The sequence below is a fragment of the Microtus ochrogaster genome, unplaced genomic scaffold (genome assembly GCF_000317375.1).
Source record: "Microtus ochrogaster isolate Prairie Vole_2 unplaced genomic scaffold, MicOch1.0 UNK8, whole genome shotgun sequence".
Lineage (NCBI taxonomy): Eukaryota > Metazoa > Chordata > Mammalia > Rodentia > Cricetidae > Microtus > Microtus ochrogaster.
The window spans coordinates 1,304,564-1,305,336 of NW_004949106.1; the positions used below are offsets into that span (position 1 = coordinate 1,304,564).

Sequence of the window (773 nt, forward strand, 5' to 3'; positions counted from 1 at the left end):
TTTCTGCTACTTTCTTGAGATTTAGTAACATGCAGTTGACTGTGAGAGGAAACCGAGATACAAAATGTCTGAAGGAAGATTTGTAAATATTTACCTCTTTTTCTGGTTTTAAAACGCTGGCCTGATAGCGTTGGTTTTTGCTGCTTTTGATTATTCATAAAAGACACCCTAGGAAAAGAGAAACGGCCTTAAAAAGCGTCTGTTCCATCTTTGTTTTAACTTCTAAAACAAAGTATCAAACCTTAGGTCAAAACCACAGCTAACAAACCGTGCACACTTTCTTTCCGTTCATGGGCAATCGAGCCAGTGCAGTGGAAGCATCCCTCTCCGAGAACCCCTTTAACGAAGTCGTGGAACGACACTGTCACCCTGTAGGGTGGCAGATCGCCTGTCACGAGCCTAATTGCTCAGTCTCTCCCACACTTCCCTTCGGATCGCCCACTTCTTTCTAAGTAACCAGAACTCTGTGGACCATCACGGCCACAGCCGCACCACCCCGCACTCCAAAGTGGCGCCTGGAGCTTTGCACCCTTCTCCAAGCTGCCAAACCGGAGCCCGCGGCAAAACGCTACGGCCCGAGCCGCCGCCTCCTTCCCCGGGGCACGTGTCTTCCCGCATCCACACCCTTTCCCGTGCCTCCCCGCCTCCGAGGGCCCCGACCGGCTGGGGCTCCGGGGGGGAGCTCCGTGTTGGGGTGGGGGGGACCCCCTTCTCCACTGACCCCGTCGCCTGCGGTGGTGGCCGCCGCGCCGAGCGGACCACAGGCGCCGAGG

At 55.2% G+C, this 773-nt stretch overlaps 1 protein-coding gene across 1 annotated transcript in view; it reads right to left on the bottom strand.

Annotated features, from left to right (window-relative positions):
• Positions 1-773, bottom strand: part of Bzw1 (basic leucine zipper and W2 domains 1) — a 15,359-nt gene that overhangs the window by 13,993 nt on the left and 593 nt on the right. Inside the window, exon 2 of the mRNA XM_005366344.3 lies at positions 95-168. Coding sequence (XP_005366401.1) covers positions 95-158 — 64 coding nt within the window. The 5' untranslated portion in view covers positions 159-168. The remainder of the gene's footprint in view (positions 1-94; positions 169-773) is intronic.